This window comes from Lynx rufus, unplaced genomic scaffold, assembly GCF_022079265.1.
Source record: "Lynx rufus isolate CCGP_SWC_20201006 ecotype Redwood Valley unplaced genomic scaffold, mLynRuf1.p SCAF_6, whole genome shotgun sequence".
Lineage (NCBI taxonomy): Eukaryota > Metazoa > Chordata > Mammalia > Carnivora > Felidae > Lynx > Lynx rufus.
The window spans coordinates 70,450,362-70,469,561 of NW_025814878.1; the positions used below are offsets into that span (position 1 = coordinate 70,450,362).

At 35.9% G+C, this 19,200-nt stretch overlaps 1 protein-coding gene across 1 annotated transcript in view; it reads left to right on the forward strand.

The window, feature by feature from the left end:
• The window catches only part of CEP162 (centrosomal protein 162), a 124,267-nt gene that overhangs the window by 58,316 nt on the left and 46,751 nt on the right, over window positions 1–19,200 (forward strand). Inside the window, exons 14-19 of the mRNA XM_047102435.1 lie at window positions 6,330–6,463; window positions 6,721–6,948; window positions 7,500–7,640; window positions 9,116–9,228; window positions 11,105–11,210; window positions 17,953–18,079. Of these exons, the coding sequence (XP_046958391.1) occupies window positions 6,330–6,463; window positions 6,721–6,948; window positions 7,500–7,640; window positions 9,116–9,228; window positions 11,105–11,210; window positions 17,953–18,079 (849 nt within the window). The remainder of the gene's footprint in view (window positions 1–6,329; window positions 6,464–6,720; window positions 6,949–7,499; window positions 7,641–9,115; window positions 9,229–11,104; window positions 11,211–17,952; window positions 18,080–19,200) is intronic.

Below are 19,200 nucleotides of genomic sequence, written 5' to 3' on the forward strand. Positions count from 1 at the left end.
CTCCAGTTCCTTTCCCTACAAGGTCTTTTGTATTCTCTTATTTTCCTGTGGAACACCAACTTGTGACGTTGTCATCTACTTGTCACTAATTAACCATTCATTGGAACTAGTGCTTAATATTAAAAAAATAAACACTTGGGACATTTTTCAAATTTTAGTATGATCGAGAGAAGAATAAAAATTTTTCATTGATGTTTAGGAGTATTCATGCTAATTTTGTTTTTAGTATTATTTATTCTATTATATTTATTTTAGATAAATTAATCCCCAACATTTTTGAAGTTTATTTTATCCAGATTCATTCATTTAACAAATGTTTTTGGAGCACCTGCTTTGGCCCAGGCACTATTAGGCCCTTGGGCTACCTCAGTGAGGGGCTACCTCACTTCCCCTCCCCCATCTTTGTGGAACTTTCATCTGATAAGGAGAGACATTTAACAGTAAGCATAATAAATAAGTAAATGATGTTACATGCTAAGGAAAAGTAAAAAGTAGAGGAAGTGTCAGTGGTGGAGTGCAGCAGGTCACAGCTTTAAATAGGATAGAGTAGGCCTCATTGAGAAGGAGCCACTGAACAAAGACTTGTAGGAGATAAGAGTATTGGCCATGTGGATACCTGGGGAATCATATTCCAGAAAGGTGAAATAACCATGCAGAAGTCTTAAAGTAGAAAAGAGTATCTGGCATGTTTAAGGAACAGCATAGAAGCTTGTATCATGAGGGCAGAGTGAGTAAAGAGGGTAGTAGGAGATGAGATCAGAGAATCAAAAGTGCTGGAATGTATCAGTTTTTCTAGGGCATTTTAAAGACTTAGATTTTACGCTGAGTAAACAGGTGAGCCACTGAAAAGCTTTGACATGGGAGTAACCTCATCTGACCTCTTTAGACAGATTTCTCTGGTAGTTGTGTTAAAGATCATATACATATAAATACATTCACATAGCATACGGGGCATGGGAAGAAGGACAGAAACCAGTGAGATGGTGATTTTAGGAATCTAGGCTAGAAGTGATGGGGCTCAAACCAGAGTGGTGGCAGTGGAGGTAATGAGAAGTGGTTGAATAAGGATATATTTAGAAGGTAGAACCAAAGGGCCACCTTTGAATAAGGATATATTTAGAAGGTAGAACCAAAGGGCCACCTGGGTGGCTTAGTCGGTTAAGCGTCTGACTTCAGCTCAGGTCATGATCTCATGGCTCATGGGTTCGAGCCCCACATCGAGCTCTGTGCTGACAGCTCAGAGCCTGGAGTCTGCTTCAGATTCTGTGTCTCCCTCTCTCTCTTCTCCTCCTCCGCTCATGTTCTGTCTCTCAAAAATAAATAAACATTAAAAAAAAGTAAAAAAAAAAAAAAAAAGAAGATAGAACCAAAAATCTAAAAGATTGGTTTGGGGTTGTGAAAGAGGATTTCTGAATGATGCCAAAATTTTTGGCTTGAGTAGCTGGAAAAATAGAGTCACTGTCCAGCTGGGATGGAGAAGGCTTTGGTAGAGTAGATTTGGGGGTGGAAGGAAGATCAAGAGTATAGTTGATGAGGTGATAATTTTGAAATGATCGTTCTATATGCAAGTGGAGACAACAAGGAGCCAATTAGATTGAAAAGTCTAGACTATAAGAGGGAGGTGTGGACAGCAGATATGACTTGGGAGTTATTATTAAAACTAATATAGGTAGTTTTTAAAACATGAGACTGACAAAGATTATCAAGAGAGTGAGCATAGCTAGAGAAAAAAGCAAACCAAGGCCTAAGGAGTAACCTACAAAGAGAATAGAGTGAGATTGGAGGAAACCTGAATATGTGGGATCCTGAAAGCTAACTGAAGAAAGGAGAATTTATTTCTCTATCAGTTGCTGCTGAGAGATAAAGGAAAGTAGAAACTGGGCACCGACCCTTGGGTTTAGCAAGGAGGAGGTCATCAGTAAACTGGACAGTTTCCATGGATATGTGGCTGTAAAATGCAAGTTGAATGAGAATAGGAGGGATTAGGAGAAATGGAATTGGATACTTAATTTATAGACCACCCTGGAGCACAGCGTGTAGCTGGCATGGGAGGTGGAGTCAAGAAAAGCTTTTTGTTTTGCTTTTTTTTTAAGTGGCTGAAATAATAGCATGTCTAATAGTACGTTTATGCTTTTTGGAAAGATTGAGTAATTTATGGTAGAGGGGAAGAATTGCTACAATAATGTCCTTGAGTAGAGGAGCTATAAGCAAATCTACTGTTCAGTGGAAGGGTTGGCTCTAGATAGAGGCATGGACAGTTTATCTGTGGAAACAGATGGGAAGAGAGAAATGTAGGTACAGATACTGGTGGGTAGGTAGAAATGGTGAAAGAATATGGATGATTTCTTCTGATTGCTTCCATTTTCTCTAAGAAATAAAACATAATATCATTAGCTGGCATTGAGGATGGGGTAGGAGTGTTGGAGGAGAGAAGAGAAGATGGGAAATAGCCATCCTGAAGGACTAGAGTGCCAGCAGCAGAGTTCTCTTGTAGTTAGTGATTATGCATTTAAGTTGAATCAGGCAGCATGTTTGTGTGTGTGAGTGTGCGTGTCCACATTTTGCTGCGTGACTACAGGTGTTGGATAGTTGTATAGTTGGATTTATCAAGAAGAGTGGTTTCTGCCAAATGAGTGCAGTGTATGGAGAGAGGAGTAAGAAGGGAGCTTAATGGTGTATGTGGAATTCAGGTTGAGTAAGGAAGGAAGAAAGGAAATCGAGGGGTGTAGTACAGTATGAAACAGGTAGGATCAACTGACTGTGAGTCCTTGAGTAGAGCTGTCATGGAATCTAGTAATTGGTCAAGGGATTGTTGGAATCCAGGTACCAGAGGGCATGAAGTGGAAGATAGGAGTGATAGAGAGTAAATGCCTAAGACTGAGATCAGGAGTGATTATGTTACTGGTAATAGAAAAGGTCTAGACTGTACCAATGGAAGCAAATAGCTGAGGTGGAGAAGTGGAGTATAATGACCCAAAAGCCAGGGTTTGAAAGGATCACCTATGAGTGTATTGAAATTACTAAGAATGGGGGTGCCTGGGTGGCTCAGTTGGTTGAGCGTCCGACTTCAGCTCAGGTCATGATCTCACGGTTTGTGAGTTTGAGCCCCGTGTTGGGCTCTGTGCTGACAGCTCGGAGCCTGAAGCCTGCTGAGGATTCTGTGTCTCCCTCTCTCTCTGCGCATCCCTTACTAGGACTCTGTCTGTCTCTAAAATATAGAAATAAAAAAAAATAAAAAGTTTAAAAAAAATTAAAAAAAATTACTAAGAATGAAGACAGAAGTAATGTCACAGTTGATGGAAAAGAAATGAGGGGCATGCTTTAGAAGTTGATAGATGAAGACAACAATATTTTTATGAGTATTTTTTCCTGTTTTAAAATTTTATAGTCTTTGTGACTATCAAAATAGAAGTAAAACACTAAAATTTATATTAGAGTACAATGATAAACCATGACTGTCCATTTTTAAACTGTTTTTCATTAGACCATTAAGTGTAATATCTTTTTTATCTCTTTTTCTTGTAAAATTCCCTCAGAGAAATTTTACTTTTATTCAGAAGAATTTTAATTCTTTTGGATGGTTGTTACTTGTCACAGGTTGGGCTTTCCAACAAGCAGACTCCGAGATAGATATTAGTGTACAGAAAGTGCATTTTCTAACTGAGCTTAGAATCAATATTGGTTAAGATGAAAAATAAGCCAGCTGCTGGGGCTTACTCAGAATTTCTCTTTTTCACGTAAAATGAAGTCAGGGATAGGCCGTTCAGAGCTAGTGCCACTGTGCAAGGAACAGATCCCTTTTCTTTCCTGCTGCAGAATCCTTTATGTGTGACTTTTGTCTTCATTGTCATAAGATGGCTATTCAGCCTCCATGCCCTGTCAGGAGGAAAGGTGAAAGGTAAAAGGTTCATGCCAGTTAAATCAGCTTCTTAATCAGGAAAATAGTGTCTTTTCTGAAAGCCCCAGGTAAGGAACTTTTGGTTTCATCTTATTAGCCTGAATTTTGATCTTGTGGTCACCCCCAGTTACTTGGAGTCCAGGGAGATGAGTATTTTCAACTGGCTACATTGCTGCTTGGGCAAAATTAATAAGGAAGTTTCTAATTAATAGGGAGGAAGAGGAGATTGGCAATTATAATGCAGTGCCTGCTATGTGGTTGTTATCCTTTTTATTTTAAATTAATTTTCTTTGGCTGTTAATCTATGTTTTTATTTTTAGACTAATAAGTTTCTTATTACAAAAGGAATAGTTGCTCATTTTTTAAATTCAAAAATACATAAAAGTAAAGCAATTGCTTAGCAAGAAACAACTAGTGTCACACTGGGTTAGCATCATTTCATGCTTCTCATGTGTATGTCCTCATACAGATAGAAGGAAGCGTAGATGGGTGGATGGAAGGAGAGAGGCAGACATAGCTAAATGGACAAAACATTTTATAAGAACAGGATCACTCTTTATAAGTTCTTTTTAAATAAAATATTAAATTTAGTTTTTCTTAAATCTGTAAGAAGAAAATTAAACTTCATCCTAGGAAATAGATCTCAAAAGATCCCTTTAAGAAAATAAATTTTGAAAACTACTCAAATGTTGCCAAAATCATGCTGTTTTTAACTACATTTTCAATTTTATGCATTATCAGTTTCCCCTTCTATGAAATATAAGATAGTAAAACTCTTACATCTCCCACTCACATGCCTTTTACTCATTTTTGTTGATTTCATTTTTACTTGTCCAAAATGTATTTAGTCTCTCCTGCAACCCCCTCAGCTTTGGAATTTAGATCTTGGTTCTGGTTATTAAAGAGATGGAATGCTTTTCATAGGCCCTTTAGCCATAGCTTCTTCGTTCTGGAATTATGATGATTGGTTTCTTATTTGACTAAATTTTCTTAATCCATTGTTTTTTTCAAGAAAGGTTCATAAAGTCCAAATTCTGCAGCGTTTTCACATTTGAATTTTATATCCAGGCAGATTTTCTCTCATATGTGAAGAAAAAATATACTGTCTGTGTACCATTACTGAAAATAATTACTTAGAGAAATCATAATTAAGAACTCAGGAAGAGAGAATTCTGGTATAAAAGCACTGGCTGACTACAACTTGACTAAGAACCACCTGCCACTCTTAGCTGCCACTTCCTAGGGAGAATGACAGTCCTAGCAGATCACTCCCCATTCATTGGCCACGTTAACGGACCTCCAGTGACCTGGAAAGATGAATGCCAGCTTTCATAATGACTCAGTTTCTTTGGGAACACTTCAGGAAATTTCTCCAAAAAAACCTTTTACATCAGAGAGTCCAATTAAATATGACTAGTGCTCTGTAAGGAAAACCTCTGCATGCCTGGAAGAAAGATGAGAAAGAAATCTTTGGGTGAGGTGCTATTGGTGACTTGTTTCTTCTTTTGACTCTTCTATATTTTCCAAATCTTCAATAACCATGTATTTCGCTTTTAATGAAAATGTAAACTTTACACTTAAAAAGTTAGCACCTTGAAGAAATTATATTTAAAAATATAAATTTCAAATTCTTCATTTACCTCTAAGGCAGATAAATAAATGTTTACTGACTCTTGAGCTCAGAACCTGTAGTATTTGAATATGGGCCTCAAGATCTCTTCCAGGTATTTGTCATAAATGTTTTTTTATTATTATTAATTGAATAACTTATTGGCCTTAGAATTATTCATACTGTTTGGGGATTTATGAAGTACCTTAAAATAGCTGAAAATTTGACTAGAATATACATTTATCACATTTTTTTCTAATGTAATATATATTATCAGGGTTTTATAGCAGTATAATAATTTTATTTTTTAATCAAATTTAGACTAGCTGTTATAAAGTTGCCATGCAATTTATATTATTCCATTGATCCTATATCTTGATACACACTATTTATGAAAAGTGTGCTTTGAGAGCACACTTAATCTGAACTAAAATGCTTTATAACGTTATTAGCTGCTCTTTGATTCGTCATTTAGATATTATTATTGCTGTGAATATTTGAAAGGATAGTTTATTTAAAATTAGTAAGGCCTGAAATTATCCCTGTCCACATTCTTCTCACATTTTTTAGCTCCATTTATCATTTGACGTGAATCTTGGGTCAGTTAGCCTTCTCTGTCAAATTGAGTGAAATGTTGATTATGGGCATCCGTGAGTACGTAGTGAAACAGCTGTGTTCTAGTGTTATACCTCAGCCTATTTTGAGATCCTCATTTATGTTAGTGTTCCCATTGTATTAGTATTTGTTGTTACATAATTGCTGAATAAACATTCAACTTTGTTTGCATTTGTGGTGCTTTTGTCTATTGTTTACAATATTCAGAAATCTTATCTGAAACAAAAGTCATCAAGCCTGCAGCTCTGGGTAAACCAGCTCCCAAAATTGAAAATTGCCTGGCCACCCCTAAGAAGGCTGAAGATTCTACAGAAACCGATTACTGTGTTCAGTTTCAGAATGTAGGTATTGAATTTCAAAATCACATTCATAATTTTTTTCTGTTCTGTAATATTAAAACTCAAGTATAAGTAATATGTGAAATTTCTTTTGCATCAAGTGTGATGTTCTAATCTTACTGAACATTTATTGATTTCCTTATATAGTAGAACATTGTTAACCATGTCATTTTTATTCATTGTGGGTTTTTTTCCCAACCACCTATGTTCAAATCTACTATGTAAATATACTATAATGAAGTGATGCTTCTCCTTAAAAGGATTCTTCAGGATACTGTGGTGGGAACAAGGAGACAGAGTTACTTATGTTTAAAAGAGTTCAGGAAGCAGAGGAAAAATGGAGGGGTGCACAAGCCCTAATTGAGCAAATTAAAGTTACATTCTCAGAAAAAGAGAGAGAGCTGGAAAATAAGATGGAAGAACTAAGGAGACAACAGGAAAAGGAACTCTTCAGACTAAATCAAGATAATTATATTCTTCAAGCCAAGGTACTAGACACATTGTCCTATTTCTCCTTTCATTTATTAAAAAAAAAAAAAAAAAAAAAAAAAAAAAACTTTTACTCCCTGCAAAATGCATTGTCATCCTTTGTTCCTGTGGCTGTTTGACTTGCTGTATTTGCTGTGTAAAATATGAACAGGGTTCCGAAGACTGCCTCCTCACAGCAGAGCCTAAATCAAACCCAATGGGGAAAAAAAAATCAAAATTTAAATTGGCCCATTTTGATAATTTTCTTCTGTTAGCAGTCCTTTCTGAGAACAAATCCCTTAGTTCACTCTGATCTTCAAAGAAGATGGTTTCAGAAAGAACTGCTATGGAAGGGCCTAGATTCAGAGAATGACACTGTAGCATTCCTGAGTTACTTTCATCACCAGAACCATCAGCATAAAACATCACTAATGATTCAACTGTAGTTAGTGTTATTCCATTGTGGTTATGGGACAGTTTTATATAATATGCACCTTGAGTTTTCTGTTATTCTTCCTTATTTCTCATTTCATCATTTCCTTACTTAAATAAAACGTCTGTTTTCTCAAAGTTGAGTAGCTTTGAAGAAACAAACAAAAAGCAAAGATGGTTACATTTTGGAGAAACAGCTGATCCTGTCACTGAAGAAAAATTGAAGCAAATTCAAAAAGAAATACAAGAACAAGAGACACTTCTTCAAGGATATCAACAAGTATGGTGATTCTTCAGCACTTTGTGAATTTGTTCTTGAGATCCTTTAATTGTAAAAATAAGGCATATTAAAAAATGTGCTCATGTAACAGGTAATAGGAATTCTGGCAAATATGAGGAAGTAATAATTTGACTAGTCTGAACATTTTTAATGGGTATAATTAAAGTGGTTAAGAGCATGGGTTCTGGATTCAAAGAATCCTGTGTTAGTCTTTGCCCCACCACCTGCTGTGCTGCCTTGGGCAAATCACTTCACCTCTCTAAGCCGGTTTCCTCATCCTTGAAATGAGATGGTAATAATGGTAGCTGCCTCATAGGATGGTTGTGAAATTAAAATAAGAAAGTGTAAACCAACCTGTTAGTACCTGGCGCATACTAGCCAGTTAGTGAATGTCACCTGTTACTATTTTTAATAGCCATATTCCTTAGAAACTGCCCTGTTTTTCTTTAGTTTTGTGTAATGCTTTTCACTGGATGGTATTGACTAGTTTTGGTATTCTATTCAAAAATACAAATCTGAAATTAATTGCCAGTGTGCCAAGAATGAAAAAATTTGAATTAAATGAGAGAAAATCTGTGTGTCCTACAGAGGGCAGATACTTGCCATATGTGATTGAATCTTGGTGATGTTGACTAAGCCAGTCAGCCAGGACAGGTTTAGTGATCTGCAGCATAAAACTTCATCTTAGTTTCCTCCTTTTCCCCTTACTTTCCTCCCCTTCTCTTTCTCTTTCATTACCTTTTTCTCTTTTGACCTTTAAGCATCAAGCCTGTCAATAACAAGTATTGTCATCAGAGGACATCCAGAGAAAGCATTGTCACAACTTTTCCTATAAATGAATACTGGTTTCAGAGGACACACTGCCCTAGAGTTAGAACCTTCTAAATCCTTCGCCTGCCATTCTGATCTTGCTGTGTAGAGCACACATTTTTAAGGAGGATTTCACAGACCTAGTCTCTGCTCAGCCTTGTCCTTACACTTTTGGAAACACCTGGTGTCTAACTTCCTGCTCACAGAAAGTTCCAAAAACAAACATGGAAGCCTGTCATAGCTAACTATATCCAATTACTTCACTGCAGGGAGCCAGGTTAGAAACAGAAAAAAGAGAATGCAAACAGTCCCAGTGGGCCTTTCTGACCCTGTTTCTCACAGTTGGGATGTAGTTATTCCTACAGCCACTCCCCCACTTCTGTGAAATACAGTGCCTTACACTGACTTTAGGATCTCTTGCTTTGAGAGTTTTTGCATCTTTTTTTTTCTTTTTTTCAAGTAAGCATTTTGGAAAGAATTGTTTTCAGATTAACAGGTTTTCTTCTGAGATAAAGAGTTTAATAAAAGATTTTGCTTACTCAAAAACTGAAAAAATTTAAAAGACTTTAAGAATGCTTAAAGGATGTATCTGTTGTGAGCATATATATTTGCTGTATAAGTACCGATGACTTTTAACTAAAATGTAATTTTCTGTTTATGAAAAGGAAAATGAACGATTATATAGTCAAGTGAAAGATCTGCAAGAACAAAATAAGAAAAATGAGGAGCGAATGTTCAAGGAAAACCAGAGTTTATTCAGCGAGTTAGCCTCCTTAAAGTGAGTCTTTTCTGAATTCTTTTTTTTTTTTTTTCAACGTTTGGTTTTTTATTTATTTATTTATTTATTTTTGGGACAGAGAGAGAGACAGAGCATGAACGGGGGAGGGTCAGAGAGAGAGGGAGACACAGAATCGGAAGCAGGCTCCAGGCTCTGAGCCATCAGCCCAGAGCCTGACGCGGGGCTCGAACTCACGGACCGCGAGATCGTGACCTGGCTGAAGTCGGACGCTTAACCGACTGCGCCACCCAGGCGCCCCTTTTCTGAATTCTTAAAATCAAATATACTTAGGCTATTTCTAAGCATTTTATTGTTATATTAATAATACATTTTATTTTTACTTAGAACTGAAAAAAATTTTACATTGATTTATAGTTCATAACTTTTATAGGTTTAATATTCAATGTATTTTTCCAAAGTACAAAGTTTAGTATTTTCAGCATACTCATATTTGAGTTTTATATCAATTTTAGGAAATTGAGTATATAGTATTCATCTTGATCAGTCATTAAGCCTGAGGTGCTTAACCATCTCCTAAAGAACCATGTAATAAATAATACACAAAATATGATACAATGTCACTTAATGCTTTAGGTTAGGTCCTATAGAAGTAGAGCCTGAGGTAGGGATCCTTATGGAGGTGATTTCCTGGAGGATAACTGTCAGGAGAAGGGGAACAAGAGAAGCAAGATGGGAGGATGAGGGGAGGGAAGGTAAGTAAGAATGTGGTCTTAGCCAGAGACTGGCTTCATTCTCTTCTCCCCAGAAAGCTCAGGAGAACAGATTGTACCACAAGAGTTGTCCCCACTTGAGGCAAGAGGAGCAGGCTTTCATACCCCCAAATTAGTCGTCACTGGAGGAGGTATGCTCCGGGAAGAGGGTAGGGGATATCCTCCAGGCCAGCGGGCAGAGGCTGCTATTGAGAAGGAGAACTAGTGAGTTATTAACCAACATTCAACATGGCAGGCTGATGGAGCACCAGCACCTACTAAGAATCATATTTCAGACTATAAGATCTTTTGGATATTACTACATTCAGCTTTAACATATTAAGTGAAAAAGCTGAACTCACAAACATGGGCAAATTAGGGTACTGTCTTCTTTTAGGAAATGACTAATGGTTTTGTGTCACTTCATATAAATACTTAATTACTCAGAAAGGACTGCTATTAGAAAAAACTTCTTAGGCCATGAATGTATGACCCGAAGCCAGGTGTGATAAAATGCACAGTTCTGATATATGAAAGCATTATATCTGATTCCTTTCCAAATGCTTCAGTAAAAGTATTTTAAAACGCCACTTCTTCTACTGCCTGGCTTTTAAAAGAGATCTATTCCCCGATCCCAAATTGAAATTTTAAATGAATTTTCACAATGAAATACATGGTGTCTTCACTGCATTAGGATTACATGATCTTATATAGATTCCTAAATTCCTTGTATAATATTTCTGGAAAAACAAAAATTTATTCTAACTTTAGATAATAGACTATTTGGTTTTGTCAGTCTCCATGTGTATGATTTGTGCTTCTTAGAAAGGAGTCTAGAATGATGTGACAAGGAGGGCACATTACCAGAGGAAAAATGCAGCACATCTTTCTGGGACATAGGGCTTTTTCCTCTGAGAATTAGGAGAAAATATTTTTTATTTTATAAATAAAGCAAGGTGTTGGGGTTTCAATTCTTTTAAACAGACATCTCAAAGTATATTAGCATTTTAATACTTTAAACTTTAGAGTAAATAAACTTTTTCTCTTCAGTGGCTCAGATAGTTCCAGTGTCCATCAGGTTTTTTTAAATTTTAAGAATTGTATATTTTTCATTGAAAGGAGTACTTTGTTAAAAAACATTTTTTTTTATTTTCAAACTAAATCAGAGAACAGATGCACAAAAGTCGTTTCCTATCTGAAATAGTTGAAGATTCAGAACCCACCAAAACCCAGAATTTTACAGATCTGTTAGCAGAGCTACGGATGGCACAGGTAAATTTCATAAGGATTTTACCTACTAGATTATTATAAAAATTTCCATATGTTAAAAAAGTCTGTTTTTTAAATTTATGAATAGATAAAATTTATTTATAAATTTCATGCCATTTAAAAATTAAGGCATACCTAAAATTAGCATTTATTATACATGTGACCTTCATATAGAAAAAAATGACACAATACTGGTTTTAGATAGCATCCTCTTTATAACCCAGCTTCTCATCTAGCATTCATCACATGGAGCCGTATTGGAGGCATAACCTTACTTAGGGCATGTACACTTTATTTCAAACAAACAAATTCCTTATTGGAAATGTACAGCTAAAATAGGAAAATAATTTAAAGATGATTATTCACCTTAAAATGTTAGTTGGCTTTTTACCCTTCTTCAATGGACTGTGCATTTATGGAAGGCTGAGACTATCTACAAATGTTTGCATCTCAGGTACCTAATGCAGATGCAAAATGAAACAGCTGCTTTGTAACGTTTTTTCTTATTTTTATTTAATTGTATTATAAAGGATATAGCTTACAATTTTCTTTTTTTAGGTTTTATTTTATTTTTTATATATAATTTATTGTCAAGTTAGCTAATATACAGTGTATACGGTGTACTCACGGCTTCGGGATTAGATTTCTGTAATTCATCACTTACATATAACACCCAGCGTTCATCCCAACAAGTGCTCTCTTCAATGCCCATCACCCATTTTCCCTGCATCTTACCCCCCCGCCCCCAAACTCCCTTCTACCCTCAGTTTTTTGTCTATATTTAAGAGTCTCTTATGGTTTGCCTCCCTCTCTGTTTGTAACTATATATTTTTTTTTCTTTCCATTACCCCATGGTCTTCTGTTAAGTTTCTCAACTTACACTTATGAGTAAAAACCTATGATATCTGTCTTTCTCTGATTGACTTATTTCATGTAGCATAATACCCTCCAGTTCCATCCACGTTGTAGCAAATGGCAAGATTTCATTCTTTTTTATTGCCAAAGTAGTATTTCATTGTGTGTGTGTGTATGTATGTATGTATGTATATATATATATATATATACCACAGCTTCTATATCCATTCATTTGGGCTCTTTCCATAATTTGGCTATTGTTGATAATACTGCTATAAACATTGGGGTACAGTGTGCCCCTATGAATCAGCACTCCTCTATCCTTTGGATAAATTTCTAGTAGTGCTATTTCTGGATCGTAGGGTAATTCTATTTTTAATTTTTTGAGGAACCTCCACACTGTTTTCCAGAGTGGCTGCACCAGTTTGCATTCCCACTAGCAGTGCAAAATAGTTCCCCTTTCTCTGCATCCTCGTCAACGTCTGTTGTTTCCTGAGTTGTTAATTTTAGTCACTCTGACTGGTGTGAGGTGGTATCTCAGTGTAGTTTTGATTTGTATTTCCCTGATGATGAGCAGTGTTGAGCATCTTTTCATGTGTCTGTTAGCCATATGGTGGCTTACAATTTTCTAAAGCAGTATTTATTAATGGGAGACGTTTGGGAATTTTGGTCAGGTTAATTCTGTTTTAAGCAGAACAATTCCATGTGTTGCATGATTTTTATCATCCCTGTCCCCAGAAAATACATACTCATAGCACCCACCAGTGATTATAAGAATCAAAAGCACTGCCACATTTCCAAACTTGTACCCTGTGGAAGGGCAGTTAATTCTCCCCACTCCCTCCCATTGAGAACTGTATTATGAAACTAAATCTGTATGAATGATTATGTGAATTAGAAAAATTCCAATTATGTACCACTTTTTAACAAGAAACTATATAAAGTTTTGTTATATAGAAATCTACACATACCCTAGGTTAATAACTGATGTTTAACAGGTTTTTGAAGTATATAAAATGCAGCTGCAAATATGAATCCATTAGGGTACTTTCTTCAGGCACATGTATGCATGTATAGCATGATTAGATAGGTAGATAGTTAGGCAGATAGGTTAGAAGAAGGAATGAATGATTGGACTCCCCCTAACTCCCTTGTCAGTAGGCCTCAAAAATTAGCAAGGTAAAAGAGAAATTATTATTGCTGTGTTTTATGAAGGCTTGGAAAAATGTGGTAAGGTTTCAAGCCTAACATTAGCTTTATTTAAACTGTTATTAGCAACTTTTTAAAAGTGCTGTTTTGAAAATATTTTTCTGAAGATAGGAAACTAAAACTGCCACTAAAAACATCAGAAAATGCTGGATAAAATATAATAAACATCTTATAAATGCATAATGTAACAGCTCTCAAGAAAGTAAGAATTCTCTAGGGGCCAGAAATGAGAAGGGATACAAACTGGTCAGTAAGCTGCTAGACCAGTAGTTCAGTAGCCATGGGCTTGAGCTTTAACAGCAAAGTGGAGACAGGACACTCAGATTTCAAAGAGCCATGTCCTTCAGTATAACAGTGGACTAGGAAAAAAATCCACGCACCTTCACAAGGGGCTAAGATGTCAAGAAGCTTTTCTTGTAAGAAGTTTCTGTCTTAACTTGATTGGTCAATATAATGTCATCCGTCTACCTTCATTTGTGTTATAGTATTTGAATTGACACTACCTGCAAGGGTTAGTAATGCTCAGACTGAAAAAAAACAAAACCAAACCATATAATGTGGTCCTGAGTCAGTGAGAACCTCCAGTGTGTCTGGAAGAAACAAATGCAGAAATCTCTTAGAAGTGTACAACCTTAACCCAGCTTACACGGTATTTCTACAGATAAAAACCTGCTGATGATATGCTCACAATGCAAAATTACGAAAACATGGAGAAACTATCCACAATCGCACAATGATTTAATAAACAGTTTTTGAACCTCAATAGAATTATTGGATAAACATATAAATAGACTAAAAATGGAGACTATCAGATATATGAAATGCTAAAATATATTTAAATATATTATGGCTGAGAATTTCCCAGAAATAATAAAAAAAAGATGAATTCTCAAATTTAGGAAACCCAGTGATTCCTGCTCAGGATAAAGTAAAAATCACCATCTAGGCCCCTGATGGTGAAACTACCAAAGGCAGGAAAAACCTAAAAAGAAATTAACAACAAAAAAAAGAGTGTTAGTTTAAGATAATAGTAAAAACTTTGAGGATTTTTTTATTTCTGAAAATATTGTAAGATTGAATGTAAATATACCTTTTATTTTCATTTGCTATGGTATTCTGGGTTTAGATGGTTTTAGAGCAAAATTTCATACTGGGATAAATCTATAATATTCACATTGAGTATACTTGTGTAAAGTATAATTCGTACCTTAAAAATTAATAGCAATTATTGAGTTGGTTCTCTATAAAGCATAGATAGAAGCATAGTAAAAGCAGAGGTTCTGAGCTCTTTCTTTTTAGTATCCCAAGGTAGGAAGAAGAATGAAGCTGACCACAACTTACTCACTGAGTCGTCCTTTATGAAGCACCTGCCACATGCCAGGCACGCATTCTGGCATTGTAAATACAATAGGTAAACAAGACAGGCACAAACCTTGCTCACTAGGACATGTATTCCAGCAGGGAAGACAGACAGTAAGGTAACAAATGAAGCAATATACATAGAAATTTGTGCTTTGAAGAATATTAAAATAGAGAATAAGGGTGCGTGGGGCAGAGAGTAAGGCACCAGTCAATAGTGCTCTAGGAGACACTCTGAAAAAGTTTTGTCAGAGTTGAGAGCTAAAGAGAAGCAGCAGCCACTGGACAAAGATGGAGCCTCTCAACCAGGAGAAAAGCATAAACCTTGCATCAGGAAGGGGCTTGTTATTTTCCAGAGTCAGAGACCTCTGAGACAGAAGTGGGTGAGTAAGGACAAGGCCAGAGAGGCAGGCAAAGACCCTCTCTGAATGTCTGCATTGTAATTTACAAGAGAATTAAAGTACTTGCCAGCCACACATCCTGTGCCCACAGGGTTGACCTGGGACATTACTGGCCTTCTTCAGGGTGAGAAGTGTCAGTCCCTGGAAGGATGCAAGCATGAAGTATCATTTGTTTAAGTGTCAAATGTTTAACTGAACTCAAGATGTTTAAAGTTCCTTTGAATGCTAAAACTCTGTAAGTCCATTTAGTACACTCCACTGGAGAGCATTTCTAAATGATTGAACTAATTAAACAGAAGGTAGTTGCAGAAAGATGCCTGAGCATTCAAATACTTGAAACTCAGTGCTCTCCTGAAAAGACATCTACAGAGGATCACAAAGAAGATTGAACAATGAAATTATGCCATTAAATCTGTGATGCAGTTAGAAACCAGGATTATACAGTGCTTTAATGAATGGATTTATTTTCTTCACAAGACTGCATTTGGGATTATAAAATAGGGAGATACAGAATTTGTTTTATTTTGAAACTTAATTACACCAAGTGTACTTCTGTGACTCCAAGAACTTTTTTTTTTTTTTAGCAGTTATGAGTTCAGTCCAATAAACATTTATGGAGTACCAGCTGTGTGGTTAGTGCCGTAAAGTATACAGGTATTAGTAGTAAGTCAGTCTTAGTCTCCATAGAGTTCTCAGCCTAATAACAAGAAGAGGTATGTACACAAATCAATATCATATGACACAGTAATAAATACTATACTAGAGGTACAACACAAGTTTATGGGAGCACAGAGGAAGGGATTATCAGGAATAGCCTCCTTTGAACTGTGCTTTGAAGGATTAAGTATGATTGTGTCGAGATGAATGGGGGCTATTGAGAGTAGTGTTGAATGTAAGGCATATTTAGCATTCAGTCAACCTTTTTTATGTGCCAAGCATTTTTTTATGTGCTTTTTCATGCAAAAATGAGTAAAATCTCTGCTTTCAAGTAAACGTATGTCAGGTGGTAGTGATGAGTTCTGTGACAAGAAAATAAAGCAACATACTCGGGGGTTAGGATGAAAGTTTTTGTTTTAGAAAAAGTAATCAGGAAAGATCCTCCTGGGGTTTCATTTGGGCAGAAATCCTGATGAAGTAAAAGAGTGAGCCACCTGGCTATCTGGGAGCAGAGCACTAAAGGCAGAGGAAACAGTAAGTGCAAACACCTTGGAGTGAGAGTGTGCTGGTTATGTTCAAATAACAGCTAGAAGTCTCTGATGCTGGACTGGAGTGGGAAGAGGAAGATTTATAGTAGATATGCTCAGAGGCATGGGCAGGGCTGGGTTACATGACACTGAACATCATGGTAAGGATTTTGGATTTATCCTGAGAGGAATGGGAGCCACCAGAGAATTTCAGACAGAGGAGAAAACTCACCATCTCTTTAAAACAATTCCTCTCTTGAATAGAGAGTTCATGAAAGTATCCACACATATGTGGTCAATCCAAGACAGAGGAGGCAAGAATGTAAAATAGAGAAAGGATAATCTGTTCAATAAATAGTATTGGGAAAACTGGACAGATACATACCAAAGAATGAAAGTGGACTATTGTCTTATACCATATATAAAAATAAATTCAAAATGGAGTAAAGACTTGAATATAGGACCTGAGACCATAAAAGTCCCGAAAGAAACCATAGACAATAAGCTCTTGGACATTGATCTTAGCTTTTTTTTCAAACCAGTCGCCTCAGGCAAAGCCAACAAAATCTAAAACAAATGGGAATATATCAAACTAAAAAGCTTTTGCACAGTGAAGGAAGCCATAAACAAAATGAAAAGGCAGTCTACAGAATGGAAGAAGATACTCGTAAGTGATATATCTGATAAGATATTAATATCCAAAATGTATGAAGGATTTATACAAATTAATATCAAAAACACAACATGATTAATAACAGCCAGAGGACTTGAGTAGACATTTTTTTCAAAGATACAGAAATGACCAGCAGACACATGAAAGTATGCTGAACATCTCTAATCATCAGGGAAATGCAAGTCAAAACCACAATGAGATATCACCTCACACCTGTCAGGTTCACTATTGTCAAAAAGACAAAAAATAACAAGTGTTGGTGGGGTAGTGGAGAAAAGGGAACCCTCATATACTGTTGGTGGGAATGTAAATTGGTGCAGCCAATATAGAAAACAGAATGAAGGATTCTCAAAAAATCAAAAATAGAACTGTATGATACAGTAATTCCACTTCTGGGTATTAATCCAAAGAAGACAGAAATATCAATCTGAAGAGATAATCACCCCTATGTTCCTTCCAGCATAAAATACCCAAGATATGGAAGCAATGTAAGCATCCAGTGATAGATAAATACACTGGACATTACTCAGCCATAAAAAAGGATGGGATCTTGTCATTTGTGACAGCATGGGTGGATCTAGAGGGTGTTGTGCTAAGTGAAATAAGAAGAAAACAAATACCATATGATTTCATTTATATGTGACATAAACGAGACTCATAGGTACAGGGAACAAACTGTTGGTTACCAGAAGCAGTGGTGGGGAGATTGGAGGGCAGGTGAAATAGGTAAAGGGGATTAAGAGGTATAAACTACTAGTTATAAAATAAGACACATGGATATAATATACAGCATAGGGGATATAGCCAATAATATTGTAATAATTTTGTGTGATGACACATCATAACTTAGGACAGATCCTCGACTTATTGTGGGGATTATTTCATAATGTATAAAAATAACAAATCACCATGATGCATACCTGAAACTAATAGGATATTTATTGTATATATGTATTTATAAAAAATATGTATGAGTATTTATGATAGGTGGGGTGAAACAGAGCCTATGCCACAACTTTTTGCATCCAGAAATAATTTGCTTTTGTAATTCTATGAATATCAAGAAAGAAAAAAACTGTTTATTGGAAGACATCAAAAGACTGAAGCAAGACAAACAAGCTCTTGAAGTAGACTTGGAAAAAATGAAGAAAGAGAGAGACCAAGCCAAAGATCAGATTGCTTATGCCACAGGTAAAACGCTGAGCTTAAACAGTTTACCTTTATACTCGTAACTGTTTTTAATCTTGAATTTAAGTAATAGCAGTTGCTATTACTACTCAAGGAATCAAAATCCTACTTCTTGAAGTATATTGTAGTTTTAGAAACTTTAAAAAAAAGTTATTAATGGTGGGTTAGTTGGTTTTGGCAGGACTAATTGCAGGATCAGAGAATATCAAGGATTGTTTTGAATTTGTGGCATATTATGTCTATTCATTTTCATGTCTGTGACCTTCCTGAGGGTATGGTCTGCCTTTTTATCCCTGGGTCTGAAACAAAGGCTCTTAAGTATTTGCCAAATGAACAAATAACACTACACCTATGTTTATAGAAAACACAAGGATAAATGTGACATTCCCCATCAGGGAAAACAAGGGAAAATAAGAATGCAGAAAAGTTTAATATAAAAAAAAATACAAATAACATGAGACATGGTACTAAATAGGGATTTCAGGGAAGAGTAGCATTTGAGCTGGGTCCTGACAGATTGAAAGACTCAGAAGTGAAGGAATGAAGGGAGGTTGCTGGAGTGTGCTTGCTTCATGAGCATATATCGAGTGCACCTGTGGATTGGAGTTTAGGATGACAGAACACAGGACTAGAAAAGTAGATCGGAAGAGTCCTTGTAAGATCTCTCCACTGTGATACCATGATCTTCACTGTGAGATATACACCACCTGTTTGTAAGAAAATTATATTTAGTCTACTCATCTGTAAAATAGAATAATAATAATAATACCCATCATATGTTTGTTGTGTTAAATGAAATCCTGTATGGTAAGCAGTCTCTAATGTTTCCCGTTGCAATTTATTAATATAGTTATAGGAATTCTTCATGTTTATTATCTCTTGGATCCAACATTTATTGTCCCATGGAAATGACTTTGCTTTTATAATGAAAGTCAGTGGGAAAACAATTGATTTATCAAAAAAAATTATACACAGCCAACTTTGCTATGAATTTGAGGAGTTGGACTATGAACACAATGTTCATCTCTCTTTATTAACAGATTAAACTGGATACTGCCTTGCAAAGACTAATTTTTTTTTTGCCTATTATTTTTTCATAATGCTTTCATTAGATTGGCATTGGT